Source organism: Momordica charantia (assembly GCF_013281855.1).
Source record: "Momordica charantia cultivar OHB3-1 chromosome 6 unlocalized genomic scaffold, Mcharantia_2.0 BLBB01000006.1, whole genome shotgun sequence".
Lineage (NCBI taxonomy): Eukaryota > Viridiplantae > Streptophyta > Magnoliopsida > Cucurbitales > Cucurbitaceae > Momordica > Momordica charantia.
Window position 1 is genome coordinate 4,793,802 of NW_028275164.1, and position 24,780 is coordinate 4,818,581.

The 24,780-nt window shown below is 31.9% G+C and overlaps 2 protein-coding genes across 4 annotated transcripts; one reads left to right on the forward strand and one right to left on the reverse strand.

Moving 5' to 3' along the window:
* The first annotated feature begins 8,089 nt into the window (after positions 1–8,089).
* On the forward strand, positions 8,090–11,907 carry LOC111014507 (serine/threonine-protein kinase PBL34). The gene is made up of 6 exons (XM_022289275.2): positions 8,090–8,633; positions 9,295–9,614; positions 9,721–9,856; positions 10,116–10,249; positions 10,329–10,452; positions 11,090–11,907. The coding sequence occupies exons 1-6, from the start codon at positions 8,513–8,515 to the stop codon at positions 11,545–11,547; spliced, it is 1,293 nt and encodes a 430-aa protein (XP_022144967.1). The 5' UTR covers positions 8,090–8,512; the 3' UTR covers positions 11,548–11,907.
* Positions 11,908–12,833: 926 nt separating this feature from the next.
* On the reverse strand, positions 12,834–16,641 carry LOC111014434 (U11/U12 small nuclear ribonucleoprotein 25 kDa protein). Of its 3 annotated transcripts, none has more exons than XR_002601829.2 (5): positions 14,085–14,812; positions 13,693–13,795; positions 13,499–13,598; positions 13,227–13,385; positions 12,834–13,101 (listed from the first exon to the last, which is right to left on the reverse strand). XR_002601829.2 is itself a non-coding variant. In XM_022289157.2 (5 exons), the coding sequence occupies exons 2-5, from the start codon at positions 14,239–14,241 to the stop codon at positions 13,359–13,361; spliced, it is 387 nt and encodes a 128-aa protein (XP_022144849.1). In that variant the 5' UTR covers positions 14,242–14,261; positions 16,157–16,641; the 3' UTR covers positions 12,834–13,358. The 3 variants fall into 3 exon arrangements, 2 of the variants coding, with proteins under 2 accessions (XP_022144849.1, XP_022144848.1); XM_022289157.2 differs by adding an exon at positions 16,157–16,641 and having other exon boundaries at positions 12,834–13,385; positions 14,085–14,261; XM_022289156.2 differs by adding an exon at positions 16,157–16,641 and having other exon boundaries at positions 12,834–13,385; positions 14,085–14,455.
* Positions 16,642–24,780: the final 8,139 nt, after the last annotated feature.

Sequence of the window (24,780 nt, forward strand, 5' to 3'; positions counted from 1 at the left end):
TTAGGCAGGGGGAAAGGGACAAAATAGAGCAGTTACTGGCAAAATTACACGTCACGTCTTTCACATCTTAAAGCCGGATAATCTGGTGTTTGTATCCACGAAGATGGGCCATTATTCTGACTCCCACTCAGCTTCTATCGAAATGGGCCCACCTCAAACCACGGGCCTTCAAAATTCAAGCCCACTTCCTTCTTTCTAATCTCCTCCCCAAATTGGTCGATCTCGTGACTTCGAAAAAAGGAAAAAGAACATTATATGTGAAAAGAAAAGACTACGAATTCGAATGGCAGACAATTGAAATTGGAATCGTGCCGCAATGTCGGATATTTCGTAGTTTCTTTCTACAAACAAACTATTTCGTATATAATATATTTATAATTTTAATTTCTTAACTAAAAAATGCATTACATTGGTGGGGCCGAAGCTTTCCTCTCCAATGATACTTAAAAAAGAAAAAGGGAAAAAATCTCTGCCACTGATTGGTTGTTTTGGTACCACTTTTTTTTTTTTTTTTGGCATAATAATATTAAAATAATAAGCGGAGGGACTTGTGATGTCGTTTTTAATTTTACTGTTCTGCGTTTCGTGGGCGTGCTCAGATGTCATCGAATTGTAAACTTCATTTGCCGCCGCTGGCCATGTTGTACTTTTAAAAGATAATAATAATAATAATAAAATGAAAACAAAATAATAATAAAGAAAAGGGAAAATTTGCTGCTGCGTAATGCGTGCCCGCCTTGAAAATAATTAAAATGAAAAATTGAGAGGGGGAATTATAGGATGCTTCTGGTATCATTGTAAGAAATAATGGGGCCCACGTTATTAACTGCTTAGGCAAATCGGGCGGTACATTTTTTTTTAATTTCTTTTACATCGAATGATTGATGACAAGTCTGATTATGATGCACGAGTTCCTCTGCGGCATCTGATGAAGATTTTGTACTGATTTACCGTACATTCCCACCGTTTTTTGGTGGCTTTCATTTTATCTTTCGACATATTATATAATATATAATGAATTATTATTAATCATGTGTTTGGTCGGTGATTTTAAAAAAATACAATAAAAATAGAGTTTTTTTTTAGGCACAGTAAAAATAGAGTTGGTATCCTGTATTTTCAATATATTCGATAAATAGAGGTAGTTATCACCTATTTATTTAATTCATTCTAAAAAATATTAATTAATATATCAATTGTCAGAAATTTTAAAATTATAATATTATATAATTTATAATATATTAAAATAGAGATTAAATAATATATTTATAAATTTTATATTTTTAATATAATTTTGCATATTATTATTTTTAATAAAAAATTTTAAAAATTGAAAATATAAAAATATTGTTTTTCATGATCATAAAATCTGAAAACAGTTTTCAAAAAGAAATCTATGAAACACATGTCAACAAATCAATAAATCAATTAATATGAAAAAACATACATAATTATTACCTACAAGAGAGGTACTAAATAGTTTTTTTTCCTTTTCTTTTTTTACTTTGCACTAGATAGTTTAAATATTACTTTTGGTTCTATATTTTTGCATTTGATTTATTTTTACCATCTTTTAAATGTCTATTTTAATTTATGTATTTTCAATTTTTTCTTTTTAGTTTTAGTCATTCAAAAAGTTTCGTTTTGGTACTTATTATTTTAACTAATGATAATTTTGGTATATATTTATATCATTTTAGCATAAATTTTATATACAATATAAATCTTTTAACATAAATTAAATGAGTGAAGTACAATGCTAGGACTATGGTCCAAATAAATAAGATAAAATGAAATGAAATGATTAAAATGGTCACTTATAAAAATACAAATATCAAAATGAGCGTTTGAAAAGTACAATTACTAAAATAAATTAATGATAGAGACCAAATAGATATTTTAAACGTAAAAGGACTAAAATTACTTTTTTTTAGTACAACAATTTGGAGATATGGGGGATCGAACCTCTTACCTCAAGGGAAGGAGTACATGCCAAGTAGTGTTGAATAATGCTCATGTTGGCAAGAACCAAAATTAGTCGAAGTCTAAATTACAATGACCAAAATAATATTTGATAAGCATTGATTTAAAGGCTAAAAAGTGTTATGTTGTTGTGCTTATTTGAAATCTATTGAGGTTGAAAACGTATGTTCATGCATATAATCAAGTGAAAATGTGTAAAATTATAAAATATACACATTTGGTTAAAATTATAAGGACTCGAACACTTATAGACTTAGGTAAATAAAAGTAAAATGATACAATTATGTGTGTTTTGTAGGGAAAAATGAGGAATGTTACACAAATGCGCAAGCCACATTATTTTGAGATTTCCTGCACGCACAGATGCGCCAAACCGAACCGGATCGAAAGGGAGGAAAACCGAACCGGGTCGAAATCTTTGTCGTAGGCGGGTATGAAGCTAATTTTCAGCCATTCTCTCTTCCAATTTGACCAAATTATATCCTAATTGCAACTCTAAAGACTCGAGAAAAAATTACAGGCCAAAATTAAGAGTATTGCCAAAACCGTAATATATCCAATTTAATTCAACCACAACATTTATCAAATGAATTTGTACCCAATGGAAATGAATGTTATTCTAGATGCTCTGATACCACATGATGGACAAAATACATACATGCACAGCGGAAACGAGCTAGGATCGAAATAACAATTTAGATGCATATTACAACTTAGGATTAAACATGCATGATCATACCTTATAATGCTTAGAGAAATGTAGAGAAAATTACATACCTTTGTAGCTTTTCAAATATCTTTCTATAGGTCCAATGAGGACAACCAAGAGGTTTTCCTAGCTATTCTCAAGGCTTGGAATATAGTGGTGGAACTATTTTTAGAAAAGGAAAATTTGAGAGAAATATAGAGCTAAAAAAAAGTGAGGTAAGCTTTTTCAAAACCATCAAATGGCCAAAAGTTACAAGAGCTTTCATGTTTGAACAAAGACATTCTTAAATAGGCAAATTATATGCAACTCTTGCATGTCAAAGTTCACCAAAAGCTTACAACACATATTCTACTCATGCATGGCATGACTAAGTGTCAAAATGCATGTCTAAGTTCACCAAAAGCTTACAACACACATTTCACTCATGCATGTCATGATTAAGTATCAAAAAATGGATTTTTTGAGATTATTTAAATGTTCCACTCAACAAGTTAGTGGAATTTTCTACCAACTTGGTTAAAAACATTATTTTAATCTTCGAAGTAAACCTTTGACTTTATCGGGTCAAAGTCAACTATTTGACTTTCTTCGAAATCCGACTGTTTGACGAAATCCATGTCTTCGATTATGAATCAGCATTCATAATTTTAATATTTAGATCCTATTTAACTATTCTGACCAAATTTCTCAATTGATATCAAAATTACTTAAATCATATCTCATATGATTAACCTAATTTGTACAATTCAAATTATTCATTCAAATTATTCCAAGTTTATTCCTATATGAGCTAGCCAGGGGACCTTATGGACCTACAGATCGTGAGCTCCAACGATTCGAGATTAATCGGTTAAACTCTTTAATCAAGTTAACCAACATTCGTTAACTATCGGGTCACTCCACTAAAGCCCGTAGCTGCACTCTCCTTACTGTAGATATATTATGTCCATTTGATATAATCATGATCGGTAAGTCGACCCTTCACAGGTTGTTCGTAATTACAGCTGGGTCAAAATACCGTTTTACCCCTGTAATTACCTCTTGTTCTTGAAGTCTCACTGATCCTCTAATGAACAATGATTTGTAGTCCAACTATCAAATCAAAAAATCATCTCAAACCTTTTGATGAGGGTGGCTCCAATTGTTCAAGGCTTGGATTCACCCTTTAAGAGAACAACCTCTCTACTATCTCAAAATTGGGTAGGAGTGCGTTTCTTCTTACACCTTATGACCCTAGTTATCTACCTAGTCTTACCCATGAAATAAGAGGCTTATTGAGCCAACGCTGTTGAGCTGCTCTCACTTATGCAGATCTAAGGATAAAAGTCGAGGTAGTAAGTTTCAGACAGTCAACAGTGTTATAAAGTAAAAGTGACTATCTCATGGTCCGGTTTTATGCAAACTCTTTGAACGGGACGCCCCCACTCGCATGTCTTCACATGAACGAATTAAGATCACATCGTTTGTACTAGCTACAAAGTATACTGCATCCATAGTGTCCCCAGAATAAGGCGCCTAACCTTATTCCTATACTATAGACCATTTAGAATGTTAACTCAAACTTGATCCATATTTATGTTTCTACATAAAGTTTGAATCTCATGTAACAATCTAAGATCCTTAGTTTATTGGATTTAGATCTAGTAAAACATTTTATTAGATCAATAACTACTTATTGATTATAAACTTTAATAACAACTTGATTGAATGATAAAAGTATATCTGGCATTTACAAACGATGAGTTTTAGGACATAAAACCCAACAATATTATTGTAAAGAATATACATAGCTTCATTTAAAGATATTGGAGGCCTAGGTTGGATTATTCGAAATGAGAGGGGAAAACAAATTACGGCAGGTTGTAAACTTATAAGGGAGTGTAGAGATATCAAACACCTGGAGGTCATTTCAGATGACTTAGCTTGAAAAAGATGGCAATAGTGTCTTATTCAATTGGAATCATACTCCTTTGAGGTGGTCAGACTCCTCAACAAGCAACAAAATGATCTAACTGAAATTACATTGTCGATTGATGAAGCTCTTTCCATGAGAGAAGACACTGAAGTTGCCTTGAATTCGACGAAGTGATACATGGACCAGCGAAGAGGCGATCGAAGAATATCTAATGGAAAAATGGAGTTGTTGTTTAACTATATGGCTTCAAACTCTAGTTCATATTGAACTCGGGTTGGTTTAGTTTGTTCTTTTAGTCTTTTCTAAGATGAAAAAAGTGTATATGGTACAACAAGTGTTGAGTAAAAAGGGAGAAGAAAGTGCCAAGTGTCAAACCCATTAAAGTAAACTTAGCTGTCATTTTTGTGATTATAATATTATATTTTGATGCTCGCTATAATTTATGTTTTAAAATGATTTTTATCAAAATAACTCAGTTATAAAGGAACAAGGCCCATATACAACGGGCCCAGTATCTGAGCCCACGATCATCACAGACCAAAGTATAACATTTGGTTGATGTGGTCCAAATTGCTTCCAGGCCCACAAAGATCGCCGACTGGCCGTTAAGCAAGCTCAGAGAAATGTACTTGAATATCCCTTTTATAAAAAGATTTAAGGGTTTTTTTTTATAGATTTTTATTTGGTTCATAAGTTTCAAATTTGACTTTTAGAAAATAAAATATCTTTAGAATCAAACTTCCATGAGTGAATACTATCGTGGTATTGGCCACATTAATTGTAGGTAGCTTAAGTGATTTTTTTTTCCGTTTCCCTCCTCATTTGGTACTCCAAAAGATTTAATTTTGAAATAGTACAGTTTAGACATGGCAAAGATTTGAGTCTATAACTTCTAAAAGGGATAGGGTAAAAATTAAAATAAAATTTTGGCGTAAAAATTAAAATAATTTTTTGGTCTGGAATTTGCACAAGTGTTTATTTGATTCCTGAGATTTTAAAATAGATACTTTAGTATTTTAGGTTTATAAAATAGATCTAAATGACCACTGAACTCAATTGATGATTAATCAAGTAATCGAGAAAATGACGTGGCAGTTAAAGTTGCTTATTGTATCTTGTCAATTGGGCAAAATATATTAGTTTAATATATATTTTTTAGTACAACATGTTGGGGATAAAATTCGAACTCACGACCTCTTGGTTGAAGGTATATGTCAATTATTGCTGCTTTGACATATATTAATTTAATATTACTTTGGTGAAATTGACAGTGAGTTTAATCTTCCCTCTTTTCCTTCTCCTATCCTTCGAGTAATTGTCGGTTCCACCGTTCTTCTCCTCGTTGCTACTTCTAAATCTATCGAAAATGAAGAATGACGGAACATAGAACTCAAATCTGTCTAATTTGAAATAAAGTCGTTCCATATCCCATAACAAACTCGCTCTAACTTTAAGAATAAACGAAGGTTATGATATGTTGTGCTTCTTTCTTTCATTTTTATATATTAACAACATCAACAAGAAGGGAAGGGCAATTCAAAACTATTTTTAAAATTTGAAGAATCAAAATATTTTTTTTGAAATTGTATGGATCAAATATATACCAAATCTCACGAACAAGAATTTAAGTTAATGGTAATGGATACTTTTCTCCAATTAAGAGATCGCGAATTCAAATCCATATCTCATTATTCAATTAATAAAATTCAAATACTACTGATCTTCCTCTCGTTACTTTTTGTTGTACAGAAAGGGTGAAGAAATATTTACAAAAGAAATAGTACATTAAAAGAAATTTTATTTTGAACAATAAGGATGGAGCACGCTCTTCGAGGAAGCGTCTCCCTGACACCTTTTTCAATGAATCATTTTATTTTGTTGAAAGAAAAACAATTATAACAAAATTTAAACAATCTTTTAATTAGTTAAATAACGTTAATTTTAGAAGCTCTTATAAATTATGTTTGTTTTCGGAAAGATGGATCTCCATGAATCAACGAAGGTGACAAATTCAACCTGCTCATGGATTCAAATCTCCCGCCCCATTTATTGTGCTCAAAACATGTTCAATCCCTAAATCAAATGTTTCTAAATGATTATTGTTTAAAAAATAATGTGACTCAATTTTACATCTAATTGAAAGTTAAATTTTCCATTTGAAAAAAAAGTACGAGTACACAATTTTATCATTGAGTTATTAGTCAGGTCAATTTTTTGAAGGATACAATTTACCTTCAATTTAGCGTAGAAGTTCAATTTTAATTAAAATAAAAAAACTAATTGAAATAATATTTTTCTACTTTTAAAATGTTTGGCCTTTTGTACGCTATTCATTTTAGTTGCTGTATTTTCAAAAGGTTAATTTTAATCTTTTCACATACTTTTAGAAAAGTGACAATTTAGTTTCTTAAATTTATTCTTATTCTTATTTTTCTATTGTAATTTCAACGTGATACTCTACCCAATATATTTGTTAAAATGTAATAATTAATTTATATTAAAGTGTTTCTATTATGTATAGAATTTGTGTTAACATCTTTTACCTACCTATTTGATAAAAATGAATATTTTCAAAATAATTAAAATTAACTAAAATTAAAAATCATAATACTAAAATAAATATTTTCAAAATATAATAACCAAAATAAACCAGACTAATATCATTAAAATAACCTACATATTGTAAAAAAAAAATAAAAAATCAAAATAGTATTTAACAAAAAATTAAAAGCACGTAATAAAAGAAAGAAATCTGAAATTACTGTTCCAACTCACCAAAATTCAACTACTTAAAATATATACCGAAATTACTGTACTCCAAGAAGTAGGGCGAAGCCACCGTACCGTCGCAGAACTTTGTTTTCCGGCTGATTTTGGGCCGGTGGCTGAGGTAACTCTCTCTCGTGCGCACTTCTGTGTTCTGTAAATGGTTATTGCTTTGTGTATTTGTATTTTATGGAGTGGGGGTTTCGAAATCGGCCCCACCTACTTCTGAATCTGATTTGCAAATGGTTTCACTGCAAACTTTCCAATAAGCCCTCTCGTCAAGTTGCGATCACGGCGCAGTGACAGTGAGGGATTTTGTATTCTGCTTATGAGAGAATTGGCGATGTTAATGAAATCACATCTCAAGAACAGAACCACGCTCTTACTCCCTTTTAAAACCCCAATTCAATTCTTGATTCTTCCACACAAAATCCCCAATCCACTGCGAACTTGAATTGTATCCCACCCATTTTGGAATATATCCACTCCCTCTCGTTTTCCTTGCACGTAGAGACACACAGAAGGATTTCGTTTAGATATGCTCTTGACTGCCTTTCCATTGGATTTGACCAAACAGTGATTCGCATTTTGGGTGGATGGAATATTAACTTATTTCCAATGCTTTGTCCCTTCCCTTGGCATATTACAAACTTTTCTTTTATTTGTTATTTGTTTCTTTCTTTTGATTTCATTTTCTGTTTTAAATGAAAGGGAAAGGGGGAAAAAGAAAAAAGAAAGAAAGAAAGGGGGAAAAACATAGACATACATACCCGAGGAACTGTTTGTTTACAAAGACGTCCATGGGCTTCCCATCTGATTGCCAAAACTTCCATATACAAAGCGTTTCTGGTAATTTTGTAGCGATCCCATTCCCCACACAAAAGGTGGTGGCAAAAAAAGTTCTTTTTGTACACACTGCGATGATGGCGATGATGATGCCTGCAATCCCCAACAGCAGCATCAACCCCCCAACAAAATTCCTCTCCTTTTCTCTCTCTTCTCCCCTTCCTTTTCGCCTCCCTTCTCTGTCTTATCTCCCCCATAATCCTGTGGTTAATGTTTTCGATTTCCTTTCCTTACGCCATGGTAATCACACCCCATTAAAATACTGAAACTACCACCAGCACCTGCTTCAGGATATGGAGGAAAAGTGTGGTTGTTGGGCTGTTTTGACTCGTACTGTTTCTGGTGTTTGCAAATCCTCCGCTTCCAGAGACTCTCCCAACACTATTCCTCGAACTAGTCTAGTTTATGATTCTGGTAACAACCATTTGTCTTTTCTTTTCCATATTCGATTTTGTTTTTGTGTTTATGGATTCTATTTGTGGTAGTTTCTGCCAAATTTTGGGCCTAAGGTTTGAACTTTGGTTCCCTTAAAATGTTCAATTTGCATCTGCGCAGTGGACTGTCTATGTTGAATTAATTTACTCTTCCGTCACTTTATCTCTCATTCTCTCTCTCTGACTCATTAAACTGGTTTGATTTATTAATAGCTTCTTGTTCGTCACGAAAAGCTTCAGACTTTTAGTTCACTAGCAAGAGGCGGCTATTTCAAAAAGGAATCTTCATTGATGCATTGAACATTTGTAGCTAAGATTACGGATCCCAAAATGGATTACTACTGAGTCCCACTATGATCACTTTTCTTTCTTATAGCTAAAACTTAATTTCAATATCCATCTGTTTTAGCTTTTGCAGAAGATTGGCAGTCCCTGCTAGAAGTAGTTTAATGCACAAGAAATAAAAATATGTTTTAGATCCGAATTTGGAGGCTGTGAAACTTTGAGTCTTTTGCTTGTCTTTTCATATTTATCGAAAGCAAAGTTTTCTTGAAGTGGTATTGAATTGAAGAAACAACTTTCATAGGCTGTGAAAGGTGGACTTGTTGTGATTTAGCAGATAACACCTTTTGTCATTGCAGCCACCGAGACGCGGTATTTAAATGCTAGCAACAGAGATCTCTGTCCCCTGAATGAAGCTGAGCTAGCCTCTGATGATGCCAATCCATCTCCATCAGATAACAAAGCAAGCAGCAAACTGCTTCAGTTCTCTTTTCACGAGCTCAAGGCGGCAACTGGAAACTTTAGACCTGATAGTATTCTTGGGGAAGGTGGATTTGGATTTGTCTTCAAAGGATGGATTGAAGAGAATGGGACAGCCCCTGCAAAACCCGGATCAGGAATTACGGTAGCTGTTAAGAGCTTGAAATTAGATGGTCTTCAAGGCCACAGAGAATGGGTGGTTAGTAAAATTTTCTGCTTTGGGTTCGTAAAGACTAATGTATAAAGCGGACCTAATGGTGAGAGTGCTGAAAATTTGCTAACACAACATGTTTCCTCGATTACAGGCTGAGGTCGCCTTTCTCGGACAACTTCACCATCCAAATCTTGTTAAGCTTATAGGTTATTGTAATGAAGACGATCAACGTTTGCTTGTTTATGAGTTTATGAGCCGTGGAAGTCTTGAGAACCATGTTTTCAGAAGTAAGAATCTCTACCTCTTGCTCTTTTAGAAGTCCTCTCACTTGGCTTTCAATTTCCCACAAAGAGAACTTCGGATTTGTCAAATGGACATATAATGTTGTGATACTTAGTTTTTGATAACATGCTTCTGTTTTTCACAATATGGATCGAGTTTCTTAGTCTGGAGAAGACTGTCTTTTTGAAATTTCACTTGACTACAATCTTAGTTACATACAGACAAGCTGTAGGATGCAGATGCTTATATTCATAACTGGTGCAGGGACTGTACCTCTTCCATGGTCCAATAGGATTAAGATCGCCCTTGGAGCAGCAAAAGGATTGGCCTTTCTTCATAACGGTCCAGTACCTGTTATTTATAGAGATTTTAAGACGTCCAACATCTTACTCGATTCAGTATGTTCCAAATGGAAATGTTTGAGACGTCTTAGTTCATTTCTTTATGACATTTATACATATGACATTGATCTTACAGGAATACAATGCAAAGCTTTCGGATTTTGGTTTTGCGAAAGCGGGGCCTCAAGGAGACAAAACACATGTTTCTACCAGGGTAATTGGGACATATGGCTACGCTGCTCCTGAATATGTAATGACAGGTAGGATTTTTGTAAAAGATGTTTCTAACTAGATGAAACGGTTTTATGCTAAAACAATTGTGCACGACTTTAAGAATGAATTGTGGTTGAAACTGTGAAGAGCATTTATCTCAAGTAATGTCAAACTCACATAGTAAATCAACTGCTAATTATTTTAATATTTGTAGGCTCTGATCTCTGGAACAGTTAGGATTAAACTACAGAAGCTCTTTATATGGACTATTTGGTTTTGTTCCATAAGTCCAAGAATTTGGCAATAGTAGCTGGATGAACTTTATAAGCATTTTGATAAAATGATTAGATAAGAATGGATAAGAATAAGGTAGCTTTGCCATCTAGATATGAGAAACGAAGACCTCTTAGTTGGTTTGAAAGAGTAGGAAAAAAAAAGAAGACTGGTTCTTTTCGATATTTTTTAAATAGCTTTAGAACTCTTTCATGCCTACGGTAACACAACACCTACAAGCAGATACAATACATCTTACAGCTTGGGTTTCCAATAACTCAGTGTTGTCTTTTTTTTATCCTTCCTTGCTTTTTATACTATGTGGTACTCAAAGGCGTCAACAGTAATAAGAATAACCGATATCTAACAGATATCTAACAAAGTTCCAAACTTTTGTTCATTTTTGTGCAGGACATCTGACATCCAAGAGTGATGTTTATAGCTTTGGTGTTGTGCTACTTGAGATTGTGACAGGGAGAAGATCCATGGACAAGAAACGTCCGAGTGGGGAGCAGAACCTTGTCTCATGGGCTCGGCCATATTTAGCCGATAAAAGGAAGCTGTATCTTATAGTGGATCCCCGCTTGGAATTGAACTATTCCATCAAAGGGGTGCAGAAGGTCTCCCAGCTTGCTTGCAGTTGTCTCAGTAGGGACCCGAAACTACGTCCAACCATGGACGAAGTTGTGAAGATTCTTACTCCACTGCAAGACCTCAACGACTTTGCCATCCTATCGTCTCACTGCCGCTTATCTTCACAAGGGAGGCGCAAGAAGAAACCTGAAGGCCTCACCTACTCTCAAAGCTTCAGAGCTTCTCCATTGAATGCTGGAAAGCAGCATCTAAATTCTAAGGTGATCAATCTCTGAATCCTCTCTGATTTATGAAAAGTAAACAAAGGTTTAAGGTCGGAAACGTTCGCATTAGCTAACTGGATTTGTTAGGACAATACTACATATGATGAAGCCTGTTTAATTTCCTCTAGTATCAAATATTTGCCAGAAGCAGAGGCAGAATATGAGAGAAAAGGCATATCATTAGCTTCACTGCACAATTGCATCTTCTTTTGTGGGTCTGCATTGCCTTGTAAGTTCTAGCTAGACAAAGATCTTCGAGTGTCAAATTTGCAGTCGCTTTCAATTTTCAGTGCTCTTTTGTGGATGTATCTTTCTTGAACATTTATGGGAAATATCTGGCTTTCCTTTCTTTGAGGAATTCCATTCTTAGTATGTCAAATCCGAGAGAAAAAGAAATTCTATGGGTTTCTCAGGTGAGTTACCGCCATTCTTTTTAACCAGCAAATGAGAATATATAACTTTATACAAGATGCTATCCTAATCATGTTTTGTTTCTTTAAGGACACCCATTATAATAAAATTATAAAAGAATCTTATCTAGCTTTAATGATTCCATCAATCATTGTTTCAAAGATACTGGGAAGCATGTAATTGAAAGTCTTACCTAAACCATAATCTTTTCAGATATATATATCATAAGTGATTAAGCCACTGGATTCTTTTATAAAGAATGAAGTTTGGGTTTGGTGACCAGAAATCTGAAATAGTGAATTCATATTAAGAAAGCTAGTTGTATTTTTTTTTTTCAGTATTTTTGAAAATGTGTTTGGTGTCATATTGAAATTGAATCTCTAACTTCAATCATGTAAAGTAGTGGTACTTACCAAGTAAATATTTAGTTCAATCTAAAATATTATAAATTAATTTATTAACATGTGTTAATAAGTTTCCTATAATTATTATTTTACAATATTATATAATTTATAATATGTTATATATATTACATATTTTAATGTTAACAAAAATAAATGAGTTTATAATATAAAATAGTATATTTATCAATTTTTTTTATATTTGTGTCTTCGAACTAACTTGCACATATCTTGATAGGATATTAAAACTATCTTGATAGGATATTAAAACTAAGTAGGTAGCCAATGAATCTAAAAATAAAAGACAAAGACAGAATCTAAGGTCCAAAATCTGTACCAAACATGCCCTTAAATATTTAAAAATTTAAAATTTGTCGATCTAACTTCATGTTTTGAGTGCAACGTTAATTTAATATAATTAGAGCATTTTCTTTTACTAATAATCTACGCGATGGGGCTAGTTATAAAACGAAAGACAATTTAGAGAGAGAGAAACATTACTTAATACTATTTAAATCAAATTTACAAGAAATTTTTTTTTCTAAGTGCATAAATTAAGGCTGCCCAAAACATTGTTTCAAAACAAAGATTAAAAAAAAGGCTACCCAAAACATTATTATTGGATCAAAATGTCTCTTTCAGCTGAGAATCTTCAGATTCTTGAGCATCTTCAACTTCAACTTCATCGCCATTTTCCTTTTGCTTCTTCAAGCAGTTTGAATGCCTTGGAGACCGATCTAATTGAATTTATTGTCTGAGTGAAAGAAAGGAAAGTGGAGTCCTGAGTGGCACAAACATGAAATCGTCTTCCCGCAACATCATACACACCAAGACTCTCAAATTAACATCAGAAAAGTAAAAGAAAAAGACCCATCTGACCACTTTATAATAATAGTTCATCCCCAAAGCCTTCTGACCACTTTATTATACCAGAAGCTGTTCAACCTTCCTGCCTATTTTCTTCTATCCATTTATTTGGGCCATCTCAAATCCACAGATTCTTGGCACAAATTAAGCTACACGGTTCACAAAATGCAGCTGCATGGGGATACATATAATTGGTTAATGACTTGAGCAAATACAAGACCAGACTCAACGTCATAGACAACAGAGAGAGAACTATAAATTAAACCAATATTCACGAGGTGTACCTGTTCACCATCCCTGATTCCGAAATGTTTAATATGTGATTTATCGTTGATCAGTTTGAAATGTTTATAGCATAAGCAAAAATGACCCCACACATGTGGCCTGCATTTGCACCAAATAAAAACAATAATTGAACACATTTCTCAATCAACAGATTAAATTAATGTATGCGGTCTCAGCAGTTCCAACAGCCTACCATGAAATCTTGGTATCTTCTTTATTCATCATAATTTGACAGAAAACACTCTCCACCGCGTCTCTGAGATCTGCCACCGTCGCTTTCCTTGCAACTTGCACCTCTACGCACATATATTATTCAAAATTCGAATACATAAACAAACCGACCATAATTCAACAACCTAAATTTTTCAAAAATCATTGATAATTGATTCAATACACAGTCCCAGGGCAGGGCAGAATATCCAAACGTTTCACAGCAGCGTCAACATTTATGGAAACAGAATCCCCAAATCAACATAAAACATTCCTCAATACCTAGATTATCCACAGAAATGCTCATCCACAGAGCAAGATTTGCAATAAAGAGCGAAAATAAAAGAATCAGTATGCAGGGGGATAATGCATTACCGAAGGAAGAGCCGTCCAGTTTCAGCACCGAAAGCCGGAGGAGCTGCGGCGGAAGCCTCTGGTAGCTGAGACTCCGGCGAAAGCTGTTGCTCCGAAGCCGAGGCGAGAGACTAGTGCAAAAACATGATTCCGGAAAATCCGATTCAACGTGAGACATGAATCGAATCGAAAATCGACCTGTACTCAAAATTTCAGGTACTGGGAGGAACAGGAAGCGAGGATTAAGAGCTTAGGGCGCAATTCGTGAGGATTAAAGCAGAGTTGTAACTCTGATTTTTGAATCTGAATGCGTTTCAGTCGGATCTAGGGTTTCGAGGAGTGGCGAAAAATTGAGGAGCCAAAGACAGAAACACAACCGTTGGTTGGTTCAGCTGTGAACGCGGGAAGCGGTTATTAAAGGAGACCCTGAAATTTCACTACTTTTTTTTGTTTTTTGATTTTTTGTTTTTTTCATCAATATATTTTAGCTTTATTAATTACCAGAAGATTAAAAAGGAAATTAGGTCTAAATTGTGCTTTATACTCTCGAACATTCTATTTTTATATAAAAACATGTTCTTAGTTTTAACGGCTAAATTTCAGCAATTTTTTAAAAAAGGGTAAATTTCAGCATTATTGCATGACTCTAATAAAGTTGAATTGATATCAAAATTTTCAAAATGGATGGCCTAAACTTTCTGATAAATATTATACAGGAATTTATGATAACGATTATTTATCAACATTTTGAAGTTGTAATAAAATATTTGTGGAGTATTAAACTAAATGAAACAAAAAAAAAAGTTGGAAAAACAACTTTCTTGTTCAATATCAGAATAATTTTTTTAGTTAAAACTTCCAAATAGACCTTCATCATTACTCAATGTTAAGTTTAACTATTTAATTTATGACTTGATTAAAGGAACACAAAACGCAAAAAACTAAATTAGTAACATAATTCATACTATTTTAAACAGATCAAAACTGTTTAGATTGGCAGAATTAGATCTTTCTGATGTGAATCAACAGAAGAAGCCCTGTTAACTGACATTTGATCTCTAGACAGTGCAGTGCAAAAAAAAAAAAAAAAAAAAACAATAATTTTGAGAACTGCTAATTTGATATTGAAATAGTAATTTTTGTTCGTTGAAAGGTTTTAATTATATTTTCTCTCTTTTTTTTAACCAAATAAGCAACTTCATAACTATTTTTCGATTTCTCATTTTTACTTTTTCAATCGATTAGTTGGTCTTTTGTAATATTCTTTTGATTTGAATAGTTAGTTTCATGACATTAATATAATAATGTAACTCAAAAATTTAAAACATTTCAACAATAAAGTAATAATTTCATAAATTATTGGTAAAGCTTGAGATAGAGAAACAGAGGAACCTTAGTTTTTGTTACTGGAAAAAAATGCATAACTAATTCTGGAAATACTTCTGAAAAAATAAAGAGGAGAAAAAAAAAAGAGACCTTAAGAAAATCACAGTTTGTAATTAAAAAAAGAAGTTGGCTGAAGAACTCAGGTAAAAAATAATTTTGCTTACAAGTATATATATCTAATGCATTAAGAAAAAAATTATGTTGTATAAATTAAATAAACAACTAAATTAAAGTATTAACTAGTAGGTTCAGTTTGAGATCGCTCATATATTTGTTGAACTAAAATACAAAGGATTGGAATTTAAGAAATCTGGAAATGATCTAGAATGAAAAAACAAAACTCATATTAATTTTGATCCATAAAGAAGAAACTAATCCTTAGGGGATTGGAGTTGCCAAAATTAATGGCATATGTGCACATAATATAACCTTCTCAATATATATTTATATTAGTATAAGTAGAGATTATTTGGGTTTTTATATTCTAAATTTCATATATCGATCTCAGTATATTAAAATTTGAAACTGTATTTTTTTTCCTAGATCACCCACCCACGTTGTAGAAAAAAGAAGTGGAAATAAAGGCAGTATTATTGAACTCCAATTCTCATCTATTTATATATACTATATATGTATATATTCATGCATGCATATGTGGGAAAGAGAGGAAAAGCAGAAATAAAACAGTAGAGAAGACTGATATATACCTGATCAGCTTATGGTTGGTGATAAAGAGAGCCGAGATCCGACGAACTGACGCGACCCGTTTCAGATCAACTTAAAACGCATCGTCGTGTTGACGACGATGATACAACGAAAAAGAAAAAGAGTGAAGAAGGAAAGGGTGATAATTGAGAAACAAAATATAGGGTTTTGTTAAATAAGAAACCCTAGATATATACCAAAAGAAAAGTGATATTGGCGCGGCTCAATTAGAGATCGTACTTTACGATCGGAGTAAAGTCCGTCTTCAAATTGAACCTCACCAACATCGCTTTCTGATTTTCGTACTACCAATTCCTCTCAGCTCCATCGTCCCACATGTTTATATATATATGCAGAAAAGAGTAAAAACACAGAGAAAAGAGAAGAAGAAGAAGAAGAAGAAGAAGAAGAAGAAGAAGAATGACGATGAATTTAGGCACAAATTCAATAGACAAGAGGAGGGGGCCGGGATTGTTAAATAATAAAGCCAATTCTCTTTTGGGTATAAAAAGGTCTCCATTTATACCAACCAAAAAGAAGAAAGGGAATTATTGAGAGAAACCAACACCAGAAAACTGGACCCATTTTCAGGCACCAAAAAGGAGATCAACAAAATGAATAATTTTTTAGGTGGCAAATGGAAAATGTTTTTAGAGGAAAAAAATAAGGTAGGCTGTGTCAGGTGGAGTAGTAGGAGAAGGTAGAGTTGGTGGTTTTATTGGTGGGTGGGGAAGAAGAATAATAAAGAGATAATTCAATAAATAGATACAATTAGCTTCATAATTAAGTGGGGAATTAAATTTTCTGATCTCTCTCTTGAAGAAGCTGAGAAGCTTTATTTTACTGTTGGATCTAAAACTAAAAGTGGGATTTCAAAGACTCGATAAAATTGGGCCCAAAAAAGACATGAAAAGTAATTAAATGGTGTGGAATGAAATGATGGGTCATGTGAGAGATGAAGAAGAAGCTGAAGAAGAAGAAGAGAGAAGAAGGTGAGGGAAATGATTTGAAGGGGAATATATAACACAATTACTTTAGGGTTTTGTCATGCTTAGTTTGTACTCAATAAAAACTACACTTCTCTCTTCTCTTGTGCGCATGCATTCTCAAATATTCTTCCACCAAAAAGGGAACGAACCAAAAAAAAAAAAAAAAAAAAAGTCCTTTTGATTGTGCCTCTCTTTCTAGGACTAATATTATTTTAGTGCCCCCTTTTTCATAAGTGCTTGTTCCATTTGATTAAACCTATGCCAAAGAGAATAAGATAGTTGGCTTATTACCCTTGCATTCCATAATGTATTAGAATATATATATATAAATATGTGTGTGTATTGTCTTTTTATTGAATAGTTTTTTTTGTGGGTGTAAAATGTTCTTTTTCTTATTTTATTTTTCGGAATAGTGGTTTAATTTAACACCAATGGATTCCTATAATCGAAGTCCGTTGTCTTAGCTGAGCAACATGCTAGGTGCATGTTAATGTTAGTTTCATGAGTGTTATAAGGACATCACAATTTCAATTTCGACATAAAAGGCCGGGATTCAAATTTTTGACATTTTTAATGAGGATATATAATTTAACCAATTGAGCCATGTACATGTTGACGTTTTTTTTTTATTTTCGGAGTAATAGGAATATGGTATTACTCACATACCCTTTTTTAAACCATTATATATAGACTCTTACTTTTGTTGGTTATTCACATACTTTTTCTAATGAGATGGTCTGAATGGTATTTCTTTAAAGAAAAAAATAATAATGGAAAAAAAGTAATAGGACATGTAGTCAAAGTATTTGTTTGACTAATAAAAATAGGTTTCAAATATAATTCATGGTGTTTAATAACATAGCAAAAAGTTTCTTTTACGAGATATTATTAATTAACTTTTTCGTCAGTGGATCGAAAAATCATTTCATTTAATTTAAAAAGTATTGCTCTTAAAAGCAATCCAATTTAAAATATCAAATTGATATTTGTAATTTCTTATTAATAGTTGGGGGGAAATTTTCCAAACTCTTATTAGTTGGATGTGGGCGATGAGATGCACAATTCCATTGACTAAATCAACACCTTACACTCATGAACTATTATTATTATAGAATACGTGGACCCATATCAATGAATCTGTAGAATATATATTTATACAAATTCATGACGTGTCAAGAACTAGATTTGAATTGGTGGCACGAGTATTTTCAATCCTCTGTTCTAACAACTGAGCTATTCCGACCATTTCCAACACATTATCCTTATTTTACTAGATGACGTGGGTCTATGTCCAGACTCTACAAAACGACAAAAGTTTCAATTTACTTTGAACCCGTTTTAAACTCTCTCACTGAAATTAGAATGGTAAAAAGTGTCGGAAAAGAAATGGAGAAGAATAATAAAAGGTTTAAATACAAATATTTGTAGTTTCATCTATCTTGCGTTTATTTGTTCTATGTATTCTCGAAATGTCATTTCGATTCTTATTTGTAAAATTTTAGTTCAAAATTATATATAATAAAAATAATTTAATACAAATTTATGACTACATTTAAAAAAATTAACCTAATACCGCAAATTTTTTTATATTTTATTTTCTAAAAAACTTGAACTGTGTCTACCCTTTTATTTCTAAAGCTTTTTCCGTAATTTTTATTAAAATTTGAATGCCATTGTTTGTTTATTTTGTAAAATTTGAATGTTTTAACTTTAATTTATGTTTTGTTTATTATTATTTTTAAACTTTGCCTAAATACATCCATTAAAAGAAATTTCAGACCCAGCAAAATCAATTTTTTAAAAGTACAATGTACCAAATCTAACTTAATATTTGGTATGTATTCCTTTTATCGGAGACTCGATCTCTCCTATCTTCAAATTGTTGTATTAAAAAAATTATAATTTAATATTATATCATTCAAATGAGTAGTGAATCTGAGAAAATCAATCTTTTTTTTAATATAGTTTACCAAATTTAGTTTAATAATGTAATTTTCAAAGAAACACTGTAGACCCCACAAAATCACTTTCTCTGAAAAAAAAAGTTTAAAATTTTAGTTTTTAAAAATATTTTGTAATTAAATTAAAAGGAATGAAGCCAAGAGACATATCCAGTTTTTTTTTTCTTCTTCTTCTTCTTTTCTTTTTCAAAGGGTAGTTTTCAAGTTTTAAAAAGTATGTTGGTTTCACCCTAAAAAAAACTGAAGTTCAATTTTTTTTTTTCAATTGTCATATTTTTTTCAAAAAATCTAAAAAACAGACGATTACATCAACTACAACAAATAAAAGTTGAGAGTACAAATAACAACATAGATGCATGGAGCAAAAGAAACAAACAAAAATCCGAATTAAAATAGAAAGAGAAGTATTAATATGTTGGATGGAGGGACATTTTTGGCCCGCACACTCACAGGGAGAAAGAAGGCATAAGTGAAGGCCCTAAGCGCAGACACCGCCGGGAAAGCAGCCTTGCCTTGAGCCTTCATTAGGGAACACCTTCATTCAACAACTCTCCCCTCTCTCTACTCTCTCTCTTCCTTTATTATTATAAGAACTTTTTTTTTTTTTTTTAAATCTTCAGCTTCTTCTTAATCCTCTTCTTCTCCACCAAGATTTGGAGATTTCAAAAAAGTTGATTAAAAATCTACTTCTCTGTCTAGATTTGGGGCAAGGTGATTAATTAAGTTGGCGTGCCACCTAAGAAAGCAGATTCCCTCACGCCTTGCCTTAAAGACTGACCCTTCCCATTGTCACCAGATCCGATGGATCAAAAAAGATGGCCCAATTAATGGGATTTTGCGTTTCGTGCTTTGTGTGCGGCAAATGGGAAATTATGGCACCAAGCAAAAAACCAACCAAACCCTCAAACACAAATTAAATAGTTGAGAATGTTATGTTATGTTTTACAGTTTCAAGGATATTGGTATTCCCCTTTTTGTTTTTGTGGGGCTTCCTTGTTTTCCATTTCTTTCTTCTCTTGTTCTTGGTCAACATGATCTCCCAATGTCAAAAACGAACATAGCTCGACGGTAATTGACATATATCTCCAACAATGAGGTTATGAGTTCGAATCTTCTTCTCAACATGCTATTACATATATATGAATTATGAATTCAAATTAACATATATACAAAACCTAGATATATGAGATTTGGAGATTTAATGAACTATTTCTCAACACTTTTTGGGGATAAGTATATGCATTAATTAAGAGATGAAATTTAGACATCTTTTCAATTACACGTGTGCTTTTTCAAACTAGCTAATAAAAAAGTTTTTATTTTTACTTTTAAATACTTACTTTTACATATATTACACATATACATGAACATTACAAGATGATTGGCTCAAATCTATATCATGTGGCTTGCGCTGAGTGGATCCCTATAATCGAATTTCGTTGTCTTAAGTTGAACAACATTGTGATTAACGTAGGACTCGAATATGATACTTGAAAAATGACTGCGTCATCTTGCACGGGACGACTCTAAAATCTATTTGGTTGGTAGGTTTAGAATTGTAAAAATTAGAATATAGCATAAAAGACGATCACTTCTAGCCTCACACCCTTCCCCCTATGCAGCGTATATATCACAAGTATATATGAAATGCTATTTTCCTGAATAGAAACAAATCTTCAATCTTCGAGATCTTGTGTACCCATATGCCAAAATATAGGTTTTTTTTTTCAAATCATAAAAAAAAAGAAACTCTTGAACACAAATGGACAAAAAAAAGACAGAAACTTGAGCTGTGTCATGAAGGTGTGGGTTTTGACACACACACATGTTAGAATACTAGGTGGTTGATTGAGTTAAAAGGAAGAGAAAAGCACACCCATAATAATAAAATATCAATAAATATGCATGAAAAGGAGGGTCTCTTTGAGACATTGAGATTCTGAAAGAGAAGAGAGAGACAGAGAGAAGCTGTGAAAGTGTGAAAAAGCAAAGAAATGGAAGAATGGGTGAGATTTTATGAAGACAAGAAATTTAAAGGGACAATTTTTGTTCCCCCCACGAGCACTCGCACTCGCACATGCACATCCCCCACAGCCTTTTGCCAAACCCTAACACTCATCAACACTCAAAATTACAAACACACATTCTATATATATATATATATTATTCTCCTTTTATCATTTCATGCATCTCTATTAATTTATATTTATTCTCTTTATTTATTATGTTATGGGATCGATGCACACTCCTTTCATGCAAGCCTTCATTTTGGCTCCTCATGTCTAATTATTTTAATATATAATTATTTCTTTCAACATTCCATTGAGTTGACCTAGTTACATTGGGACGATTTGAGAGAGATTTAAGATTCAAATTCTCAAGTGGCCACCTACTTAGATCAACAGTCCTATATTGTAGTGTCCTGTAGTTTGGTATATATAAATTACTAGAAGTCCATGTAATTAGCTAACTCGAATACTCACACTATTAAATATATATATATATATATATAGATATTGTGTATATATATAGCAATTGATGTGTAATAGAAGTAAGACATTTAAAAGAGTTTTGAAAACTTTAAAAGTAAAGGTTGAAATTTTATGGCGGTACGGTGACCACCTATCTGAAATAACATCCTAATATTTCTTGACCTTAACACTAGTTGATCAAGTATATAAATTTATTAAGCTCGTAAACTTTCTCTTGAATCTGATGTTATATGTCATCTGGTTAAAATTTGAAAACAAGAATAGACTTTCTTAATAAACCCTTAAAAGTAAAAAGATAATAATAATAATAAAATTAAAATATCATTTTAGTTTACATATTTTTAAAGCTACAATAAATCCAATGCATGTACTTTCAATAAATCTTAAAATTAGTTTCATGGTCTCTTTATGATTTAACTTTTCTAAAAAAATTTAGTCCATATCACATTTCCATTTAGAAATTTGAGAAGTAAATTCACATTGTATTCTTTTTAATTAATTTTTTTTTTATGAAGTTCGATAAGAAGTTGATTTCAAACTAATGAAGTGGATGAATTTTTAAATTTATTGGAAGTACACGAGTCTCGAACTACAATAATCAAAATGATATTTTAAGAAAAAAAAAAAGACAAATGTATGTGTGAGATGAGGTGGAAAAAGTATATGTTTGGAAAATGAGAAAAGAAAAACAAAATTCCATATAAAAACAAAAGTTGAATAAACTAAAGTAAAAATATTCAAGAACTATATGGCAACTATTAAATTATTAAAAAAATTAATGGCTAAAATTCCAATGGATATAGAAAAAAGATAATACCATTTTATAAATATATATATTTTATCGATTTCATTTTGGAAATTGGGAACTTGGTATGGATGCTTTATAATAATTAAACAATTCATAGAGAAGTAGAATAAAACCGGTTGAAATACAACCCGCAATTGAAACGGCTCACTGATCCTCAAATGGGCCGGCCCGAAAGAGTGGTGTGAATGACTATGAACTAAATTCATAGGCCGAATAACTCCGTGAAGCCTTTTAGGCCCAATATCTATGAAGTCGGCCCAATACGAAAGGTTTCCTGTTTGAAAAAATTTTTCTTTTTGTTGTCTAATGTAACATACTAAAATCAAATATAGCTAAGATTTCCATATAGTTCTTTCAAAAAGTCTCTTTTTACCATGTCAAACGTAATAACTATAGTATTAGGTTATTCGTTTTGATACAGTGACATTTTTACCGATACTCGGGAGAAAAGAAAGGAGAAATAAAGGGGTTGATTCCGAACCAAAAAGATTGAATATAGTTGTAAAGTAGGGTTTGTGATACAGATGGTGGGGGAAAATGGGTAAACAGATGCGTTTTTGAGAAGATGAAGAACATGATGTCGGAGGTTATATGAACAAAAAGGAAAATTTAGAAAGTTAAAATTGTGGGTTTGAATATATCAATTAATTTGGAGTCTTTATCAAAAGCAAAAAAAAAAAAAAAAAAAAAAAAAAGAAAAGATAAATTTGATTTGAAGTGGGAGTGGTACCTTAAATTTGCTGAAAATCTCAAGGAAGTGATTCATGGCTGCTGCACTTTTCTCTTCACTTTCCATTTTTTTCAAAAGCAAAGCCTTGACAATATCTTGTGGAATGGATTTTCATGGTCCACCACCCTTTTATTTCTTTTTCCTGCAATTTACAACCATAGGGATTAAAAATTATAAATAAAACAGATTCTTTTTCACAAAGTAAAGTTGAAATTATTACCTAAAATTTCGTTGTCTTGTCCGCGTAGCAGCCCCAACCTCAACTGGTAAACAACAGTCTTTTACTTGGGTTTATTTTGATTTTTGTCCTTTTTTTTTTTTTTATAAACTTTTCTTGTGTGGCTTATAATGGAGATCTCTAACAACACTATAACCATTGCAAAACTTGAATCCAAAACCTCATTGTAGGTGATACTACAAGGGTTTAAGACCCTTGCTACTATGTCACCCCCTCCAAGGGACAAATCTTTGTACTCTTGAATTGTTCGTTTTGGTCATGTACTTTTAATATTGTTTGTTTGTTTTAGTTAATGTATTTTTGAAAGGTAATAATTTTAGTTTCTATTTACAAAAGTTCTATACAAAACCAAATATTATATTTCAAAAAATTTAATAAATATTGTGACATGTTGAAATTGTGAAAAAAAATGAGATAAAAATAAAATTAAGGGACTCACTAAAACAATCACTTTTAAAATAAACTCTTAAAAATCAAAATATATAGTATTTAAACTTGAGAAAGAAGAAAAATATTAAATTACCCAATTTGATCACCATGATTTTAAATGTTTTAATTCGGTCTGTACCCTATTCCTCAGAACAGTTTCAATTTGCCAAACCGAACATAGCTCAAATGGTTAAGACACCTATCTCTGACCAAAAAGTCATGAGTTCAAACCCCCACCCCCACATATACTAAAAAAAATAGAAGAGTTTCAATTTATTACGTGACAATGACTAGTGAACATTGTGTTAATAAATGGGTAAAAACTTATTTGTGAATTATTATTGAAGTTTAACTAAATCATGAGAACCAAAGTAAAAATTTTTAAATTATTGTACCACATTAAAACTAATCTCAAATTATAAGAATCAGGTAACTCCAACTTGAAAAGGATGAAAAAGAAAAACCTAACTGATAAGTGGTAATTTTTTTAATACAACATAAAGTGGTAAGGTATATTATGTGTTGGCATTCATTGTTTTTTTTTTTCCTTTTTTAAAATACTTAGTTATTTTAATTAATTATAAACTCACCAATTGAAGGATAATTTCTTTTATTATTTTGGATTTTGATTTGAATTGGATTTGATTCTGTGAGATCAAGCTTTCGTGAGTGGAAATTATTTTGTAGAAATCCTTTGAACTCTCCAATATTTCATATTTTAATATATTACTAATGAAGAAAAAAATATTTCAACCCAAAAAAAAATTAAAGAAAAAAAAGATAAAGATATTTTAAGTAGCTATTAAAACACAATTCGATAGGTGATGTTCAACGGTTAACCTATCAAATTAATAAATATCATGAGAGCGCTAATTATTTATTTTTTTTAGTAAATTATTTATTTATTTTTGAATGTAAGACGTAAATACTCATATAATTTTTTTTTCTTATACTTCTACAATGAAACAAATTATTATTA

Excerpts from the sequence above, each read along its gene's own strand:
- LOC111014507 (XM_022289275.2), top strand. The coding sequence starts at position 8,513 with ATGGAGGAAAAGTGTGGTTGTTGGGCTGTTTTGACTCGTACTGTTTCT. Across the intron at positions 10,250-10,328 it reads CCAACATCTTACTCGATTCA|GAATACAATGCAAAGCTTTC; the intron begins GTATGTTCCAAA and ends TTGATCTTACAG. Across the intron at positions 10,453-11,089 it reads TCCTGAATATGTAATGACAG|GACATCTGACATCCAAGAGT; the intron begins GTAGGATTTTTG and ends ATTTTTGTGCAG.
- LOC111014434 (XM_022289157.2), bottom strand. The coding sequence starts at position 14,241 with ATGTCTCACGTTGAATCGGATTTTCCGGAATCATGTTTTTGCACTAGT. Across the intron at positions 13,599-13,692 it reads GAAGATACCAAGATTTCATG|GCCACATGTGTGGGGTCATT; the intron begins GTAGGCTGTTGG and ends GTGCAAATGCAG. Across the intron at positions 13,386-13,498 it reads GAATCAGGGATGGTGAACAG|CTGCATTTTGTGAACCGTGT; the intron begins GTACACCTCGTG and ends ATCCCCATGCAG.